A 19,107-nucleotide genomic window follows, 5' to 3' on the forward strand; every position below is an offset into this window, starting at 1 on the left:
AAGTAAACATCAACAAAAGAAAGGCTGAAAGAGAAAAATACGACCAACAAAAAGAATGAGGTCAAAGTCCCTTGCCATTTAATATAGACTGTTCCTACTAATGTTTATGCACTACTGTTCTAGCGCCCATTATTGTAACGGGCTAAATGACTAGTCTTGTTATAAAAGCTTGTTGACCATGGCTTTTGGAGTATGCTGCAACAAAGAGAATATCAAAATAATCCTACAAGAGCAGCCATTGATGTCAGGTGTATACTGACTACTGTTTTGAGATGAGACTTCTAGTAATTTGTTGATTCTGAACACAGTCACATCCTTAATTATTAAAGGGTCTGCACACAAATACAACCAGGGTTTTGAAGGATTTTTTTTCCTTTTTTTTTTTTTTAACTAGGCATATTCTGATTTGTTTTCACCTTCTTTGTATTGACTAGGGGGCTTCACCTCCTGGTTTGGTTTGCCAGATATACAATTTAAAGAGATTATTTTCATGGGATTGTTACATATGCATTATTTTCACTTTTACTTTAAAACTTTAGTAAAAACAATATTTGGAATTAACTTTTCTTCAAGATCGCATTGAATTTTGATTCTGGGTTTGGACTTTCATTATGACAACGCAATGTATAACTGCCCATGAGTGAATATCATTTCTTTCTCTCTAATAAATAAAACAACTTTTTCAAATGTTTTTCCATGCTTTTTCTTCTTCGCTTTGTTTTTGACGTGTCATCTAGAATGTATAAAATTATTGTCCTGATAAAATTTATAAGAGCTGAGAGTGCAGGAAGTGTGTCTGACAAAAGCATTCACACGACTGAGGTTAGTTGACCGTGGTCTTGTTTGAAAATAGTTGTAAGTAGGGTGTGACTTGAAAGAATCTCATGTTAAAAGTCTCCGTCTCACGGGACTTCATACCATGCCAACGTTTTTGGAATCTTTTAATTCTCACTGGCAACATGAATTAGATGATCTACAAGTCTCTGACTTAAAGTTTAAATCCGAACAATATATTCAATCTCTTTTCGCTGTTCCGTTATTTCACAGAGTAATAATTTATGTTTGTTTGCGTTAATGCAATCTTTCCTATCCTTTTTTTGAGACTTTTGAATTTTCGTACTTCCATTATCTCCTGGTCTGTATGTGTACTGCACCAACATTTTTGAATTCTTTACAATGTTCTACATTGTCATCTACTCTTTGTCCTTTATTTCTGGCCATGGGCGTGGTTATATCTCTTGCGGGATGTATAAGTGTCTCTCTGAGAAAATCACGTCTCATCTCCTTCCAAGATTTTTTTTTTTACAATAGAGAGATAGCAATTTTGCAATAAAGGTGGAATAAGTTCTGACAGGTTTTATCATGATTTCATTTTTTTATTACACAAAATCTGCAATTTTTGTAGGTGTGTGTAGATATTTTTTATATCCACTGTAGGTTTACTTAATTTTTGCATGTCTTTAATTTATTGCAATGTAATTAAACATAATCATTTTTTCTTACAGCATTTCTATTTTAAAATAAAAGAAGTGCTGTTTTTTTCCCCTGAGTTTTTGTTACTTCACATCACTATTTAGAACATTGTGTCTGTAGTACTGACAACTGTATGTGTTCATCTAAGTAGAGGCACTTTATTGTGATATACAGTTGTTTTTGTATTTTAGATCAGTATAACATTGTCGTAAGTGGATGTGGCTAGTTTGGTTATCAACTCTTAGTTATATTGGTAAAATGGCCCAGATAATCGATTAGCTGCTGTTACCCTCTGCCCTCAACCATACTGATTGGTAGCATGTTTTGTTCTATCAGTGTGGAGTCCTGCCATGTTCTTTGGCAACAAGAATGTTTTAGCTTTAATGCTAATCATAATTTTCCCTCCATGATGTTTGTTTTAAATTACAAATCAAACAATTCAGATGTGATTAAAGAGCACATTGCAGGCTTTAGTTTAAGGGGATTTGCATACCTTTCAGTCACACCGTGTAGAAACGACTACACTTTTTATACATGGCCAACTCCAATTTCAGGGCACTAGAATGTTTGCGACATAGCAATTGTTGGTATATTAAAGCACTCATATTTAGTACTTTGTTACATATCCCTTGCATGCAATGACTACATGACGTGTGCAATTCATAGACATCACCTGGTGCTAAGCATCTTCTTTGGTGATGCATGGCCAAGTTTCTAATGCAGCTATCTTCAATGCCTACTTGTTTCAGGGACTTGGCCCCCTAAGTTTTCTCTTCAGCATATGGAAAGTATGCTCAATTAGATTTAAATTGGGTGACTAGCTTGATCATTCAAGAATTTTCCATTTTATAGCTTTGAAAAATTCCCGTATTGCCTCTGCAGTATGTTTGGAATCATTATCTTGTCATAGGATGAAGTGCTTTCCAATTAATTTATTGATATTTACTGAAACTTGAACAGATAAGATGTTTATGTACACCTCAGAATTCACTGAGCAACTGCTATCGGCAGTTATGTCATCAATAAAGAGACATATGTTAATACCAGTGGCAGCCATACATGCCCAAACAATAACATCCCACCCACTACCATGTTTAATAGATGAAGTTGTGTGCTTTGGATCTTGGGCAGTTCCTTTTCTTCTCCACGTTTTGCTCTTGCCATCTCTCTGAAACAGGTTCATCATTGTCTCATCTCTCCACCAGACTCTTTTCCACAATTCTGTAATCTGGCCATCCTGTTTGTGTGGCTAACTAGTGGTTTGCCTCTTGCAGTGTGGCCTACTGTATTTCTGTTCATGAAGTCTTCTGTGAATAGTAGTCTCTGACACATACACATCTGCCCCTAAAGACTGTTTCTGGTCAGTCAGATATACATTTGGGTTTTTTTCTTTACCATAGTGAAGATCCATCTGTCGTCAGCAGTGGTGGTCTTCCTTTGCCTACCAGTCTCTTTCCAATTACTGAGCTCACAAGTGTGTTCTTAATGATACTCCTTACAGTTGATTTACAGTTAATCCTAAGGTTTAACCGATAAATCAGATGGGTTTATTCTTGTTTTTCAGCCTCATAATGGCTTCTTTGACTTTCATTGGCACAACTCTTGTCCTCATGTTGAACAATGGCAACTACAATTCCAAGGTTAATCTGTAAGTAGAAGCAAGACCAGGTGTCTAATGACTGCACCAATGAAGCAATGAAATACATCAGAATAATCACAAACACCTATGATGTCAATAGTCGCATACATTGTGGTGTTCTGAAATGGGAGGGACCATGTGTAAAAAGTATTGAAACTTCTACATATGAGACCGAAATACACTCACCGGCCACTTTATTAGGTATATGTTGCTAGTACTTGGTTGGACCCCCTTTAACCTTCAGAACTGCCATAATTTCTCATTGCATAGATTCAGCAAGGTGTTGGAAACTAGGGAATCCATTCCCAGGAATTCAGGAATCCAGCATGTGCACGGGCATCTCGCATGTGAACGGTTTTAGAGCGAGCGACACTTATATTAAATAAAACTACTGCAATATGTTGAGACCAATAAAAGACTAACCTTAACTACAAGCAGTTCATGCTATCATATAAATACATGTATCTAGTTAGTTGTGGTAATAAAAGCGTAGAAAGCACAACGTGTCGAGCGTGCAGTCGTCCAGGCGAGTGCACACCTTCGTGCAGAGTACACCAGCCGCTGAGAAAGCACGCTGTGCCTCCACTGAAGTAGGTGGCACAGTCATCAGATACTGATACACTTGTTCTAAACAATGCCCTCGCTTGCCGTTGCTCTGTGATGACAAGTTTCTTGGCACAGATAATGCGGATGCAACAGACTGATGCATTGCAATTTCAAGTTGCTGTTCAAAGCTGTTGTCTGATGATGTGCAAGCTGCAGCAGTGGCGCCACCTTAATTATTTTCAACTATAACTCTATTTCTTGATCGATTTTTACACGCTATATATGGCGAGCTTGGCCGTTCCCGTTCAGCTGGGAATTCTAACAGTTTCATTCCTGGGAATGGGAAACATCCGAGCCCGTGAATGGATTCCCTATTGGAAACATTCCTCAGGGATTTTGATCCATATTGGCATGATAGAATCAGGGCGGTGGAGTCGGTACATAAATTCTTCGACTCTGACTCCTTAGTTTCCGGTACTTCTGACTCCGACTCCCCGACTCCAACTCCTCTGTATTTAATATGCTAATGTATTTTCCATGTTGATTGAAGGAAGGTAACATACACGTTATTTAACCACATAACTACTGGCTAGGAAGCTAACTCTCTACTCTATTGGCCAGTTAAACACAAAATCAAAACAATAAGGTTTGTTTTATTGTTTTTATCAAGTGGCTATAAAGTAGTAACATGGATAAAATAATCCACCTTGGATCCTGAAGTTCTCTCCAATTATAGGCCCATCTCCAATCTTCCATTTCTCTCCAAAGTTCTGGAAAAAAATAGTTGCAGCACAACTTCACGATCATCTCAAACTGAACAATCTGTTTGAAAAGTTTCAGTCTGGTTTTCGCCCTGGCCATAGCACCGAAACAGCCCTGGTCAGGGTCACCAATGATCTTCTGATGACGGCAGATACTGGTTCACCTTCACTACTTATCCTCCTTGACCTGACAGCTGCTTTTGACACAATAGACCATAACATCCTTCTTCACCGCCTGCAATACACTATTGGACTCTCAGGAATTGTTCTAAATTGGTTTACATCATACCTGACTGGCAGAACTGAGCATGTCGCCCTTGGCAGCGCAAAGTCCCACACCCACAACGTCGCCTGTGGTGTTCCACAGGGCTCTGTGCTGGGCCCTATCCTTTTTACTATCTACATGCTCCCCCTTGGAACTGTCATTGGCAGACATGGTTTATCGTTCCATTGCTATGCCGATGACACTCAGCTTTACCTCAGGACTACTCCCACCTCCTCTACTGCTCCTCTGCCAACATCTACATTGTCTACCTGCCTGGAGGAGATAGAGGCATGGATGAGGCTCAATTTTCTTCAGTTGAACAGATCCAAAACAGAAGCCATCTTAGTTGGTACATCACATCATCTTCGCTCTTCTACCATCACCAGTATTACTTTCTCTGGCCAAAATATTCCTCTTTCCACATCTGTTACTAATTTGGGTGTTAGAATAGACTCCCAACTTACTTTTGACACCCACATCAAATATCTCTGTAAGTCATCTTTTTACCATCTCAAGAACATCGCCAAACTCCGCCCATTACTCACCCTGGCAGATGCAGAGAAGCTCGTCCATGCCTTTGTCTCTTCCAGGCTGGATTACTGTAATGCACTCCTCATTGGGATTCCTGGCAAGAGTATCCAGAGACTCCAGTATATTCAGAACAGCGCTGCCAGGATCCTGATGAGGGTGCGAAAGTATGATCACATCACCCCAATCCTGAAAAACCCTTCACTGGCTCCCTGTTTCATTCAGAATAGAGTACAAGGTCTCCCTTCTTACCCATCAGTGCATTTATGGACATGCCCCTCTTTATCTACAGGAACTCCTTACCCCCCATAACTCCTTACATTCCCTCCGCTCTGTACTCACTAACACTCTTCAAGTCCCCAGAACTAAGCTCAGCAGCATGGGTGACAGGGCGTTTTCATCGGTGGCGCCGAGGCTGTGGAATGCCCTCCCTGATTACCTGAGAGCCCCACAGTCGACTGAGGCCTTTAAGCGAAACCTAAAAACTCATCTTTTTAGAAAGTCATTTTGTTAAAGTATTTGATAGACTCTTCTGTTCTTTTTTATTTTATTATTCTATTTTTACTCTGTAGCACTTTGGGATTGCTAAAATATAAAGTGCAATATAAATAAAATTTATTATTATTATTATTATTATAAAAATCAGGAACAGAAACTTTACCAGTTCAAAAAATATAAACCACGTTCTTCAGTAGTTTTAAAACAAAAACGAAGCTTAACTACATGAACAAAACACAGTTTAAATATTAAACTTGGAATACAGTTGTAGAATATAATAGCTTTGAAATGCAATCCAAAATTAACTCAATGCAGTGTTCTAATAAACAGAATTGCTTCTGCCAGATCCTCTTTCACAGAAGTTCTTAAATCTGACTTGATTATTTTTAGAGCTGAAAATAGTCTTTCAACACTGACTTGGGTGGGTGGCATTGCTGTTACAGTTCTAGCCACATCACTAATAATCTCTGGATCAACAAGGATGGTTCCTTCTACAGTCAGTTTCGATGAGTGATCATACTTTTCAACTTTATTTGGACATTTACTGGTCATTTATCTTTCACGCATAGGTGATGTTGGTTTGCTTTTGAAACTTCCATTTTGTCCAAGTAGGAATCAAAGTCTAATTCTTCATTTGAAGAGGATGATCCTGAGTTACCAGTGCTTATAGCTTCATCCAATGGTGGCGTTTCAGGTAGTGGTAATCCCTTCATGTGAACTGCTACATCATAGAATGTCTTTTTTCCATTAGCAATCTGGTCACTACTCAACAAAATTCGGTTCATTGGATCAACATAAATAGCAGCTAACAAGATTTGATTATCCAGTAAGAGACTCTCTTTTCTTCATTGAAGATACAATGCCATCAACTATTAACCCTCCTCATTCTATTCGAATGAGATCTGGTGGCTGTGGAGGCCATTGGAGTACAGTGAACTCCTTGTCATGTTCAAGAAACCTTTTTGAGATGATCTGAGCTTTGTGACATCCCATGTTATCCTGCTGGAAGTAGCCATCAGAGGATGGGTACACTGTTGTGATGAAGGAATGGACATGGTTAGCAACAATACTTGGGTAGGCTGTGGCATTTAAACTATGCTCAGTTGGTACTAAGGCGGCCAAAGTGTGCCAAGAAAATATCCCTAACACCATTACAACACCACCACCAGCCTGATCCATTGATACAAGGAAGGATAGATCTATACTTTCATGTTTTTGATGATGCCAAATTCTGACCCTACCATCCGAATGTCTCAGCAGAAATAGTCTCATCAGACCAGGCATTGTTTTTCCATTGTTTTTCCCATGTGAATTGTAGCCTCAGTTGCCTGTTCTTAGTTGACAGGAGTGGTACCCAGTGTGGTCTGCTGCTGCTGTAGCCCATCTGCTTCAAGGTTCGACATGTTGCGTGTTCAGAGATGCTCTTCTGTTGTAACAAGTGAGTATTTGAGTTACTGTTGCCTTTGTATCAGCTTGAACCAGTCTGGCTATTTCCCTCTGATCTCCTTCATCAACAAGGCATTTTCGTCCAGAGAACTGCCTCTCACTGGATATTTTTCCTTTTTTGAAACATTCTCTGTAAACCCTAGAGATGATTGTGGATGAAAATCCCAGTAGATCAACAGTTTCCGAAATACTCGGACCAGCCCATCTGACACCAACAACTATGCCACGTTCAAAGTCACTTAAATCACCTTTCTTCCCCATTCTGATGCTCGGTCTAAACTTCAGCAGGTCGTCTTTACAGTGTCTACATGCCTAAATGCATTGAGTTGCTGCTATGTGATTGGCTGATTAGATACTGTATTTACATTAGCAAGAAGTTGAACAGGTTTTACCTAATAAAGTGGTCTGTGGGTGTAGATGCAAATACCCATAAAGTCTGCAATGTGCTCTTTAATTGTGTCTGAATTATTTTATTTGTAATATCAAACTGTGGAGCAGAGGGATAAATCAAGGAAAAATGTGTTTTTGTCCCAAATGTTATGGAGGGCACGTGTTAGATTTCTGCTGTCCAATTTTGTGAGTGTTGTTTTTTTATATGGTAAAGCACTGTAAGTCTTCTAGTTTTGTTTTTCAGCACAGTATTATATAGATTTATTTAAAACTAGCCGACGTCCGCTGTAGCATACGGCAGTGTAAGAATAGGAACGGAAAACGGTGAGAAAGGAATTCAGAAATCAAGTAGAAATAAATACTTCTTGAAAGACGCAGTGTGATTGTAGAATTTCCAGCCAAGCAGGATTACATGTGAAAGTGATAAATAAATCAGGCTTTCTGAATTTATGTACTATGGCCATGGCATCCTGATAGTTTTGTTGCATGTATCTTGGACTTCCTGGAAATGTGGACGGTAATATGATCATTTTGCCTACACGTACGTTGTTATTTTCAGCATTTGCTTGCAATGTGTCTGATAATTCCACGCGCAGATCTTGTTGATGTAATCTGAGATCGTTGAGACACGCGCCCTCTGTTTTAACATATGCATCTACGACATACTGTTGGAATAGTTTGCCGCTGGAGTGCAAAATACTAAATGTATTCCTCATTGCTAATCTGTACACGTAACATTGGCATTGAGTAAGCCTTATTCGCTTGGCGGTTCTTTTATCGGGAACATGTTGTAAATCTTTGTGCCAGTCAATGTCTCCGTAAGGGAATAAAAGTGGGTAAACCATAGGATCGCAATTCATATTGAGCGTGGAAATCTGTTTACAGGAGTTGCCTATGGGATAGATGCAAATGTCCCTTTCGGCAGGCGTTTCGCCATCTTTTCCGAAAAAAATCGCTGAAATGTCGGGGCATTGTATCGTCGTAAATCCTGCCCAGGGTTTTCCAGATGCTGTTGGATTGGACTGAGCAATTTCATGCATGTGTTTGTATGATTTAGTGAAGGGGTTGATGGTTCTGAGCATGGAATCTAGCTGGAGAAGTACATTTTCGCTGCATGCAGAGTTTGCTTTATTTTGTAAGCGTACTTCAGTAGCTTGCGCTGTATCAAAAACATACAACTGTCCATATCCTGGAGAGGTAGAAGTGTTGGCGTATAGTGGAGAGATTTGGTGATAAATTTGCCCGTGGATTTTAAAACCGTATGGTCCGTGGCCAGGAGGTTGAGTTATCTATGCACCCATGGAAGCAAACGCTAGAGAAGAGTTGTATTCTCAAATGTGTTCACAATAATTTTTAGTTTCTGATGTTTGCTGTGTAAGAAGCTGTTGTAAAGACACAGGTGGCTCCCACAAAGGTGGTAAAGTTACTTTACTGTTGTGGCAGAACCTTGAGTACTTGTTGGATATATTACGCTCAGCAGGCCAGTATAGTACATGACATAGAAGACGAAGAATAGGAATTGAGAAATGCCGTGTCGGCTGCGTGTGGGCGGGACCGGTTTTGAAGTGGAAGCAGGATGAACCAGAAGAGAAATATATATGAGATTCATCATCTTTTCAATGTAAATGCAAATAATGGGAGTTTGATGTATTATGTTCATGTTCTATAGGCGTTTTCACACTAGTTCTGTCTAACCTTTCCACCTTCTAATGTTGGTGTGAAATTCCAGCCAGATTTTTGGGGGAAACATATTTTTCTGCTTGGTCCACACACAAATGCTGCTGGAGTATGTGAATTTCCCTGTGGGATTAATAAAGTATCAATCTAAAAAAAAATGATTTAAAGATCTAAATTGAAATTACCAGAAGTGTTTTTTTTTTTTTTTCTTCCAAAAATTATATGACACTAAGCAATAGAAATACAGCCTGTTGCTTCCATACATGTGTTGGTTATAGCCGTTTCTGCTATGTAACAACTGTTATGCTTGTTTTATGAATATTGGCTGCCTGGTGTAAAAGTAGTATTATAATTTCTTAAGATACATTTAAACATTACATTTATAGTATATGTTAGTATAATCATATTTGTGTATAGATGCATATATACTGTTCCCTTGCTTTGGAACCTGCCGTTCTAGTTGTTTAAATACCCTGTATGCTGTAAGATTTTCCAAGGTTGTTGATTCTTAACAGTATTGACAGTGAAAAAACAGTTCAGACAAGCAATTGGATGAATGCATGAGAAGCATGCTTTAAATAAAGAACTTAAGACGTAACAGTCATGAGATCATGTTTTCCACAACGCTAGGTTATTAAAAGATGTGTGGACTAGAGGTCCACATGATACTATTTTTTTTAAATCCTGCTTTTCTCATTCTCTTTCCTGCTCCCAAATGCATTGCCATTTTTCCCTCCAAATGATAATTTAGTTGGATGCATAGCCTCTGTGTTATCATTAAACAATATAATTCACAAGGGGAAAAATTATACCGGTGTGCATAAATCAGTTTATGACAATTTATTCTTTTTAAATAATCTAAAATTTGCCAAAAAAAAAAAAAACAGATTTCCTGTTTTCTTGGAGTTGATGTTTTTTTTTTTATGATCTGAATATCTCAGTGCAGGTGGTATTTGTAAATATTGTCCAGGATTTAGTTTTGATTGTTACTCAGACTGTGTGAACAAATAATAGCTCTACATATTTAATTTATTCCATGTGACACAGTTAGTTATGTTCTTAGCCTGCATGCAGCACAGAGTTCATTTAAAGAAAAGCATGGCAGTTGCACTCACTTTACATCTATGAGTCCTGGGCAGATCATGTTATTATTCAACAGTTTATAAGTCCAGACGGTACCCAAATGAAAAAGTACATTTATATATAAGGTTAAAAACCCACCCATATTTTCGAACTGGAAAGCTGAGTTATATGGGTTGTAGAGCTGGCATTTGTGATTTACTTATTGCATCCCTACTCTTGCTTGAAAAGTTCACTAAAGTTTAGTATTAACTAAGATATCTTAGGGTTTTTTGGGGTTTTTTTTTTGAAAAATTAATAAAGATTGATATTTAACACATGCCTTTGAATAAAATTAATTATAACCCCCCAACTCCTCTTTAAAATTATGTATGTGCCTCCAGCACAGCAAAACATCATCACTGTAGCCCTGCCCACACAAAGTTAAGTCAATGCATAAAGGAAAAAAGAGCACATTATTTCAGGTAATCACTGCTGTGCGGATATGCCTATACATCACCCTGCCAGTCATAATTCATTACAAAACTTAGTTTAAAAATAAAAACTGAGATACCACCAAATCACAGACAGGCCTACAATATCCTTTATTCTTTTCCGATTGCATGTATTGTACATTTCCAGTAAAACAGTATTAATAAGAACTGTATTCTAATAAGTGTGAAGTTAAACCTAGCAAGAGGTTCTCACCGTAACAATTTCTTTAATGTCACAATACCAATGGTTAACATTTTCCCAAGTAAGTGTCTTGCTGGTAACAGAGCAATCCTGAACAAGGTTTAACTGCCTTTATACTATATTTATAACTCTTAAAGTTTAGTCCTAAACACCAGGGAACGTAGACCTCTAGCATGGACAAAATTTGTATAATAAATAACTTTTGTAAAAGACTGCACTTAACAGTGGTCAGTCTTGTAAGATGCCATGTAAAAAATATGTGATAGTATGTGACTTGCAGTTGTCTAGAACAAAAATGTCTCTGGTACTGTATATCTTTTCCATGGTTATTGTAATTCAGATGGCTTTCCTGAAGAGGGCAGCCTTTTAATTCTGTTCACTAAAAGGAGCCAGCTCCTTCAGTTCTCTGTCACTTCTGATTATATACAAGCAGTCACATATGATTATATGGGTCATTAGGTCAGCTTAGAAAAAATAAGTTCAAAAATAATGTTTCATACCACTTTCTCCTACAGAATTTGTAAAAGGATGACAGCTTGGTTGGAATGGCAGGTACTGTATATAAAAGTGATGTTTAGTTGACTTTACAATTAATTTTCTTTTAGTTTATGTGACTAGTTTTACTCTAAGTTTGAAGTATTTGAATTATACAAATTACGTTAAAGACTGCTATGATATTCAGAATGATTTAACATGTATATTGGGTCATTTATAAAATAATAATTTAAAATGTATTATTAAATGAGAAATGCAAAAGACCCAGGAGCATGTTTCATTCATCTTTGAAAAGTCTCAGTCATTGCAAGATTTAACTTGTATTTTAACTCTGATAGTGGCTACTTAAAAATACCTGTACTAGTGGTGTAACCAGAGTAACTTATCTCCTTGTTTAACAGTTGTATATATGCAAATGACTCCTGAGCATATCGCTATGTTCTGATTTTCAGTTAAAACCCAGAAGTTGGTTTCTGTAGTAGAGCATCATATTTTCTTCAGATATGAGCATAACATCATCATATATTCTTATTTCAGTTGCTTTTTTTCAGTGTTTTAAGTCCTTCGTCACTCCAGTATTGATTTGAAAAATCATTTATCACCAATGAGTGTCAAGAGTCATTTTAGTTGTTTTTAAATCAGATGAGTGACAAGGTTGATGGAAAGGTGTGGTCAGGGCAATGTCACATGTAAAGCTTTATTTTAATATGTAAGTAGTTATTTTAGAAGTGCATAACTAGACATGGCAAGTGGGCAGGCATACATGCTTAAATGATTGACCTTAAGTAGTAGCTCTGTTGTGCAAATAAGCTTAAAAATTTAAAAATGTTTTAAAACTATCTGAATAGTTTAATTTTTAATAGAAGTGTTGTATATACTGTACACTATGAAAGAACCTGCGTAATATCAACAGATTAATAAATAAAAGATAATTGCCAAGTTTAAGTGTCGTGTTTTTACATGTCTGATCTGCATAGAAATTTGGCTTCCCAAGGCTATGTTTACATTGCAGTTAAAGGTGACAGATATAAATGTGTACAAATATATGTCCTGCTTGTGCCCTGATTGCACAGAATTTAGAAAAAAAAATACATTGGTCAAATGTGACAAACTTGAATATCAACATTGTGTTGGATGCTACAATACTTAATTTTGAATTCAGTGCAGGATATTTGTGCATTTGTTGATTCATAATGGCAAGGAAATAACCATTCAAAAGCTTAAAAGTGAGTTGTGGATGGATTGTGTGTGAAAGAGCGGTTTGACAGTTTCAGGATGTCGGTTTGAGGATATGTTCTTGAGTTGTATTGTTTCTTTCAGAAAATGCCTACTACTGCTTGGTGACACTCAACTTTAAATTCTTTCGAAGCCCACCACTTTGCTTTCTTTCCTTTGGCCTTCTGGATTGGACTGGAAATGTTTCATATTGTGTGATGGTGTTTGTTTTTGTTTTTTTCTTTTGCTGTTCACAAGTCTCCAAAACTGTGATCTTTGTCACCTTACCATTTGACTCGAGGTTTTCATTTGTTTATGTGCGAGTGCTTGTTTTTCTTTTTTTAGCTTTTACTTTGGATTATTTTTTTAATCGCATAACTTTTATTAAAGATTTAAAGTCATTCTCTTTTGTAACAAATTGAGGAAATTCCAAGTATTACAGTTTAAAAACAGTTCCTGCTTTTAGAGTACAGTTATGTGCCGACTTACAACTCCATTTTAGACCAGCCTTTTGGCTACGTGACAAGTGAACTGTTGGTCACGAAGTGCACAGGTCATTGCAAGTGAGGCGCTGTGGGTCTGAATCACTGGTGTGTATACTTTAACTGCGTATACGGAGTAGCACAAACTGATCTTCATGTCTCGGGAGCTGCACGATGTGTGTAAGGCAGTGTTTCTTCAGTGGGTCGCAGGTTTGCCATCATTGGTTTGTGAATGGGTCGCTTCGCCTGCGCAATCAGCGGCACTGCCCAATATGATTCCTCGTTTCTAAGTGAGCTTTTTTTCACCATGGGGGACCCCCGATCATGCTTGTTTCACTATGGGGGCAATTTTCTGTTGCTGCTAGTGGATTGTAAATTAATTTAAAATGGCAAAACCCGGGTGCGAACCATAAAGGTTGAGAAACCCTTCTGTAAGGAAGGTGGTGCAGACCAAATACATAATTACTCTATTTTCCTGTGACCTTTGGCTATAAGGTCAATCACATCAACTCAGTTGGCTGTAAATTGCCATAGAACTATATTTTTTGGTGATATTATCGTATTGTGTCTTTGGGGTGCATACTGAAAAAAAATAAGGTTTTCCGGGATTAATTTTATCACCAAATGACTTTTGTTAATTACTAAAATAATATAAAACTACAGCAATAGATTGAAATGTAACATATTTATTGTAAATCACTATGGCAGTCACAACTTTTGAAACATCTCTTTTCCCTGACTTATCATTGGTAGCGTAATCATTGGTTGATAGCTTTGTGTGCAACTGTGTACATTACCATTCATCTCATACAATGCAGATGTCAAGATCGGATTCTGTTTGGCTTTTCAAATTTATCAGATTTCTTAATTTGAATCCAGTTATATCTGTACATTTTTGTTTTTTCTCCATTTTCAGAAAGGGCCAAGACACATTACAGATATGGAGAATATTCGTTCACATTTGCAGAACTTTATGAAAACATCTCTAGACAAGTCTACAAGTAAGTACTTGAAAGAAATAATGCACTAAGAAAACTAACAGTATAAATTGCAATATTTTTCTGATTCTAGGTTAAAACAGGATTAGATTTTATAGCAATAGTTTACGTAATTCATTTTATAATGGCAGTTTCATCAAAATCAGCACAATGTCAGTGCTTTATAGTCTGTTGTATACATTTTGCTCCATGATTTCTTTGACAACTCTTTTCTACTCATAATCAACTCTTTCCTTTAGAATGCACCTCTAAGCAGAGAACTTGTGTGAATTACAAAGAAGAAAACAAAAATATTTATATACAACCATTTATATCAACAACATCCCAAAGGAATTTTATAAATTCATCTACTTAGTACAGTTGTTTAAGTATATTTCTTACATTACTCAATTTCACAGATAAGAAATGAATTGGCAACTTTTTGGATTTAGAGCCTACTTCCTTATCAGTTATGCCAAAGTGCCTGACAAAATATACATTTCTATCCATGTTCAAGCATACTGTATGCTTCATTCAATTTGCAGTTTTTAATGCAGAGCTGATTCTGGCAGCATTGAACACAAGGAAAGACCAAACCATGGACAGGGTCTCGGCCCACCAAAGAGTAAAGATATGGTGGCCTATCCAGTTTTTAGAGACTTTCTGTCTGAGAGAAGTTAAATGGTTTATGTGTGCAGCTTATGTTTTGGGCCTCTGCTGGAAAACAAAGACATATGTAAAGTGTTCTTTGGACATGCCAGCCATTAAATAATGGCTGAGGTGGTGGTTAACTAGTATTACAACTGGGTTGACTACTCTGGCATTAGGTAATAGTAGCAGATGACCAGGAATTTACCTGGACTATACTTGTATAAAAAAAAATTGTCCAAAACCTGTTTGTATCATTTAGATCCAACCTGAAGACACTGAGTAATTACTGGTATCTTGCTAACTGAAAGGAGGAACAAGCTCCGGAATGATTTCAGCTTATAACCGAACTTTGCTAAAACATCTGTACACCTTTGGTTTAAAAAAAAAAAAAAAAAAGTGGTGTCACATGTATAGTTATTTTATGTGACATACAAGTCTTACTTGCATCTTTCAGAATAATATATACAGTGGTGTGAAAAACTATTTGCCCCCTTCCTGATTTCTTATTCTTTTGCGTATTTGTCACACAAAATGTTTCTGATCATCAAACACATTTAACCATTAGTCAAATATAACACAAGTAAACACAAAATGCAGTTTTTAAATGATGGTTTTTATTATTTAGGGAGAAAAAAAAATCCAAACCTATATGGCCCTGTGTGAAAAAGTAATTGCCCCCTTGTTAAAAAATAACCTAACTGTGGTGTATCACACCTGAGTTCAATTTCCGTAGCCACCCCCAGGCCTGATTACTGCCACACCTGTTTCAATCAAGAAATCACTTAAATAGGAGCTGCCTGACACAGAGAAGTAGACCAAAAGCACCTCAAAAGCTAGACATCATGCCAAGATCCAAAGAAATTCAGGAACAAATGAGAACAGAAGTAATTGAGATCTATCAGTCTGGTAAAGGTTATAAAGCCATTTCTAAAGCTTTGGGACTCCAGCGAACCACAGTGAGAGCCATTATCCACAAATGGCAAAAACATGGAACAGTGGTGAACCTTCCCAGGAGTGGCCAGCCGACCAAAATTACCCCAAGAGCGCAGAGACGACTCATCCGAGAGGTCACAAAAGACCCCAGGACAACGTCTAAAGAACTGCAGGCCTCACTTGCCTCAATTAAGGTCAGTGTTCACGACTCCACCATAAGAAAGAGACTGGGCAAAAACGGCCTGCATGGCAGATGTCCAAGACGCAAACCACTGTTAAGCAAAAAGAACATTAGGGCTCGTCTCAATTTTGCTAAGAAACATCTCAATGATTGCCAAGACTTTTGGGAAAATACTTTGTGGACTGATGAGACAAAAGTTGAACTTTTTGGAAGGCAAATGTCCCGTTACATCTGGCGTAAAAGGAACACAGCATTTCAGAAAAAGAACATCATACCAACAGTAAAATATGGTGGTGGTAGTGTGATGGTCTGGGGTTGTTTTGCTGCTTCAGGACCTGGAAGGCTTGCTGTGATAGATGGAACCATGAATTCTACTGTCTACCAAAAAATCCTGAAGGAGAATGTCCGGCCATCTGTTTGTCAACTCAAGCTGAAGCGATCTTGGGTGCTGCAACAGGACAATGACCCAAAACACACCAGCAAATCCACCTCTGAATGGCTGAAGAAAAACAAAATGAAGACTTTGGAGTGGCCTAGTCAAAGTCCTGACCTGAATCCAATTACTTTTTCACACAGGGCCATGTAGGTTTGGATTTTTTTTTCTCCCTAAATAATAAAAACCACCATTTACAAACTGCATTTTGTGTTTACTTGTGTTATATTTGACTAATGGTTAAATGTGTTTGATGATCAGAAACATTTTGTGTGACAAACATGCAAAAGAATAAGAAATCAGGAAGGGGCAAATAGTTTTTCACACCACTGTAATCTCTCATATGATTGATGTTAAAAAATACAAAGAGGACTTTTGAAAGAAGTTTAGTTAGAAAACTAAGCTGGAAGTCTGAGGAAGATGAGACAAGGAGAATACTCTATATTACTGGCTAGGAGTCAGCTATGTTTATTTTTTATAATATTTGTAAAATTTTGGATGGTAAAGGTATATATCATGGATTATACCTAAAAAATCTAAAGATGTCTATAAGTATGTAATCCTAACTTAATTTTGAATTATTTTCTGGCATCTCTTTTTAAACTCAAACAAAATTTATTTGAATTGTTTTTGAGCAGTCCTGTGAACTGCAGCTAAACAAATCAAATGGAGAATAAATTTACCAAATATTAAATACTGTTTTAAAATGAAACCTGTTTGGCATCGGTGCAAATGTATTTTAAATAAAAAGTCCACAATGTGCCACCTCACATGTAATGTTTTCACAAAACTTGGAATACTAAGTATGCAGACAGCGTCAAAGTGTACCAAGTATCTGAGTGAAGCAGATCTGTCTGTATATGAAGTACTCTGCCAGCATAAGTTTAGCATGGGGAAAGGAGAGTAAATGAAGTATTATATTGTGGATGGAACACGCTGCATGCACAGAGTACAACACTGAAGAACAAAGCACATTTCAGAGTTATGCTATGTACTTTGTATTGCGCAGACACTATACCTGACAGTATGTGCAAAAGCAAGAATAAAGTCGACTTTCTTTTCTTGTGTGTGCATCTGCTATAAAACCGTGCATGTTTTATGTGATCCAATACATGTGCCAGCATTTCAATAAAACTATATTTACATTTTTTTTTTCCCTGAAAGGCACTTTATGTATGGCCAGATGCCATGTTTCATCAGCCCTTCAATTTTCACAAAGAAAGACCACTTTTCATTCTTTCCCCTTTTTTCCATCTAGATAGTTGTACCACCACATGCAGAGTTGTCACCAATGAACTGAAATGGGTGCAATACATTTTAGCTCTTGTCAAGAAGGCTCACTGTCTTCAAAATTCACCACAGGTTTTTATTAAGGTTGAGGTCAAGTGACGTTTGACTACTCCAGCAATTTCACTTTGTTCTTCAAGAATGAAGCAGTGGCCTTGGACTGAAGTTTGGGGTCATTATCATGTTGAAAAATTGCCCACCTGTTTAGTTCTTTAAAGATTTTTTGATGTTTATCTGTGAATTCATGATGCTATAAAATAAATACAGGTCTCCCACACTTGCATCAGTCTTGCATCCCCATATAACAACTCTACTGCCACCATGCTTCATTTGTGGAGCCATTCACTTCTCATTATACTCAAACCCTTAAGTTGTTTTAAGTTGAAAATCAGCTCTTCAGGAAGGTCTGTCTTTGAATGTTGATTCCCAAATAAAAGACTTCTGGCAGTGGCATTGTTTTAGCGAACAGGACAGAAGACACATTTCACTTGGAGTTAGGATGACACCTGCCTCTAACATTTAAAAGCTTAGATGTTTATTTCAGTTGTTATGAATTATAATAGAGTGCTTTTTTTGGTTTATATTGAAATTTGAATTTGTTAAAGCAGTTTCTAGCTACAATATTGTTGGCTAAATATTAAAAACATTTATAGTAGTTATTATAATAAATAGCTTTAATATCATATGTTATTTCTTTATAAGTTTAATTCACCATGACTTTTTACATAAAATTGTATTGATGTCATATATTTGTTCTTAAAATGTAGTATTATTCCCTCTAATAAAAGGGATGGCCTACAGTGTACACTGCATATTTGGTTTTGGCTGTCTTAACAGCGTATTGGTGTATTCCTAGTTTCTACTTGCCTAAAGAACTTGTATCCAAACCATTTCTTTCTCATACTTGTTTACTGGTCTTCCTTACTCACATAGTCACTGTATTATTATCTTAGTCTTTAATTTGTAGCTTTGTTTCATGTTATACTTGTATTACCCTCACTGACATATCATACATCTCAGTTATGGGACACGCTCTGAAGCCCCTAGACGTAGCAAAGGAGAGAATTAAAACAAAACTTAGTGCCTTTATGAGCAATGTGTGTCAAGAAACACTTCTGTGATTCCTTTATAACAACAGCCACATCAGAACTTTTCTTGTAAATTTTCTTCCTTTAGAGTCATTCTGTTGTGTGTTCGGATTTAAGGGTGTGTGTATGTATATTTTTTTGCCTATTTATGTATTTATTTATTTAAAGAGCTTCTGTAAAAAGATAGATTTCCTCATGGTGACAAATAAATTTCAATCTTTTATCTGCATCTCCTTTCATAGTATGTGTAAATGCTTCCTGTCATTACTATAGAAATTCCCTTAAAAGTCAAAGGGTTGTAACTCTCAGAATGCATTTATGCATCAGTTGCTGCTACTACTGAATGTGCACTTCTCTTTGAATGTCTTCCAGAGTAGCACAACACCT

At 37.0% G+C, this 19,107-nt stretch overlaps 1 protein-coding gene across 1 annotated transcript in view; it reads left to right on the forward strand.

The window, feature by feature from the left end:
- The window catches only part of cntrob (centrobin, centrosomal BRCA2 interacting protein), a 59,790-nt gene that overhangs the window by 18,889 nt on the left and 21,794 nt on the right, over positions 1–19,107 (forward strand). The window contains exon 3 of the mRNA XM_051925123.1: positions 14,087–14,171. Coding sequence (XP_051781083.1) covers positions 14,087–14,171 — 85 coding nt within the window. The remainder of the gene's footprint in view (positions 1–14,086; positions 14,172–19,107) is intronic.

This window comes from Erpetoichthys calabaricus, chromosome 3 (genome assembly GCF_900747795.2).
Source record: "Erpetoichthys calabaricus chromosome 3, fErpCal1.3, whole genome shotgun sequence".
Classification (NCBI taxonomy): domain Eukaryota; kingdom Metazoa; phylum Chordata; class Cladistia; order Polypteriformes; family Polypteridae; genus Erpetoichthys; species Erpetoichthys calabaricus.